At 27.5% G+C, this 2,567-nt stretch overlaps 1 protein-coding gene across 1 annotated transcript in view; it reads left to right on the top strand.

Moving 5' to 3' along the window:
- Nucleotides 1–2,567, top strand: part of LOC106679744 (fatty acyl-CoA reductase wat) — a 25,835-nt gene that overhangs the window by 1,966 nt on the left and 21,302 nt on the right. The window contains exon 2 of the mRNA XM_067051408.1: nucleotides 2,032–2,207. Within this exon, the coding sequence (XP_066907509.1) occupies nucleotides 2,032–2,207 (176 nt within the window). The remainder of the gene's footprint in view (nucleotides 1–2,031; nucleotides 2,208–2,567) is intronic.

Raw genomic sequence — 2,567 nt, 5'->3', positions numbered from 1 at the left:
AACAGTTTTCATTTATTGAAGAAAAATCATATAAATTACTAAATGTCCAGTTGGTGAAAAAACCTTAAGTCGTATTTTGAGGTTTTTCATACAACGGTAGGAAAGTAAATTAAGCTTTAAATAATTTTGTCTTGTTTTAATGTAGAAATATTTTTTCTATGAATCGGATGAAGGTGTCTGGTTCCTCTCCGACTAACCCGCTATTAAAAAATATTTCAATTTTGTTGTTAGTAGACTGTTTTAATTTGTACTATGATTCAGGTTGACTACCTTAAAAAATCTATTTTTTTTTTTTTTTTGCATATTGAGAGAAAACATTTTTTGTCTAGTAAAATTTTCATATTTCTTTAACAATAGGTTATTATTACACATTACCAAAATATTCAATTATAATTTTATTTCTATGTCAAGCAAATTATCAATACAAAATCATACACTTTGTTCTCCATATTTCAGGACGGATAAATATATTTATTCATCGTCTGTTAATAAAAAAAAACAAATCTATTAAAATTATATTTTATTAAATTTCTTTTCTAGTTTAATTATATGATTTAAAAATTGCATTATATTTGTATGTAAAATTGAGATCGAGATAATTATATGTGGTGCTTGATTTTCAATGCAGTTTCAATATGTATAAATAAATTTTAAAAAGATATGAGACTGAGATGATATTAAAAATAATTCATTTGAATAGATTTTTATTTTAATATATCAGACTTTTGCGATGTGTGGAAGGTTATTGGAGAAGAGTGGGAGTGTATTTTAAATTATCCGTTTCATTATTACTAGAATACAGTTTGGAGATGTCTATGATACTTATATGTATATAGTTATTTTATTTTATTTTTTCATTAATTTATTTTTATGATATATCTTATTAGGATGTCAAGTATTGAATTTTGTGTAATTAGATACGATTTCTTAACATTAAATATAGATTAAATTAAATATATAAATTTAAATTCAATAAAAAACATTACAAAACACTATCAATAAACCTTATGACAGTTGGTTCATTGATTATTCCATTATATATCCTCCAACTGCTGTATCAAATAGGAATCCTACCTTATATTTTCATATTTCAGCTTGCATATATCCATTCTCTTGTAAATATTTGAAATATAATTTATTTAAAGTTATTTATTTAATTTTAAATTTATTTTATCGGTAGTCATACCAGGTTCGCTTTATTGTAGGAACTGGTAATTGACTTGTCAAGTTGTCAAAGTTGAAAAGTTATACCTATCTGTTAATCACAATCCGAAATGATCTCTCATCTTATGTAATGGTACATATAATTTAAAAAACATAAAACATTCTCTGATTTTAATTGAGAGGGATAAGGAGTGAACTTCTAGCCATGAACTTAAACAATTTACATATGGAAATGGAATATTGCAAAAAAATAACGTGAATCTCCAAGTCATCTTTAAATGAACTTAAACATGCTATTTACTTATAAAATGCATTCAAATGCAATTTAACTCATAAAATAATTAGTTTTAAAAGTAAATTACCTAAATTATAAATTATTATTTACATAAGATCATATTTAATCCGAATCTTAAACTATATTACTCTTATTCACCTAAAAACATGTAATCCTGTAGAATGTAATAATTACACATCCTATTCTTACAAACTCATCAAATCTAATACAATAACAATATAATTTTCTATAATAATATATAATACATTTTTATGGTTCCAAGGACCCAACAGCTTAAATTGAATCAGAGATTTGAAAATTTATATATGAACTAAGTTGAGAAGAGGCACTTGTCTAAGCCTCTTCGAGCTCTAAATCTTTTTCTTCTTCTCTATCCGCTTCATTTATTTATTTTTTAAACAATTTTCATCTATTTTCCAAACAAAAAAAGGAGGATGAAATACGACATATGTGGTGGGGGTCTTCTGTTCACTTTTTTTATCTTAATATCTTTTCTAAGTAAAAATAATCTATTACTTTTTATTAAATTGGGCAAAGTAGGTGTTGAAACTTATCGAATTTTTATTTTGCAGGTAAAAGTTTGGAAGGAGAATCAATATTAGTGACGGGTGCGACTGGTTTTGTCGGTAAAGTATTGGTGGAGAAGCTCTTGAGGACAGTACCTGAGGTCCGGCACATATACCTTCTCATCAGATCGAAGAAAGGCCAGTCGCCTGAAGAGAGAACAGCAAATATATTTGATGACCCGGTAAGATATTGCAGATTACACATAATAATATTTAATGGTATCTTATAATTTTATTCTGTTACCCCAAACGTATGGGAAGGCCTTAGGCTAGTGTAACATGGACGGATGGTTGAAAGTACATTTATATTTATACATAACTTAATCATTAATGCTCCTTACTTTGTCACAAATCAAGTCATCCATCAGGACCTCAATGTTCCATATGTTGCCGATTTGGCCAGAACTAGACCGTTCCTTCCATAATAAACTTCTCAACAACCCAAAACCACTTGTTTCTAACCTGGCTTCTCCTTCATTACCTAATAATCCTCCTAGGCGTCTGAAAAGAAGATGGCCTCGAGATGTTCTCCTCTAGAAATG

Source organism: Halyomorpha halys, unplaced genomic scaffold (genome assembly GCF_000696795.3).
Source record: "Halyomorpha halys isolate HHAL.00 unplaced genomic scaffold, Hhal_1.1 Scaffold217.1, whole genome shotgun sequence".
NCBI lineage: Eukaryota > Metazoa > Arthropoda > Insecta > Hemiptera > Pentatomidae > Halyomorpha > Halyomorpha halys.
Note: the sequence above shows the minus strand (reverse complement) of the source record. Positions and strands in the feature narration are given on the sequence as shown.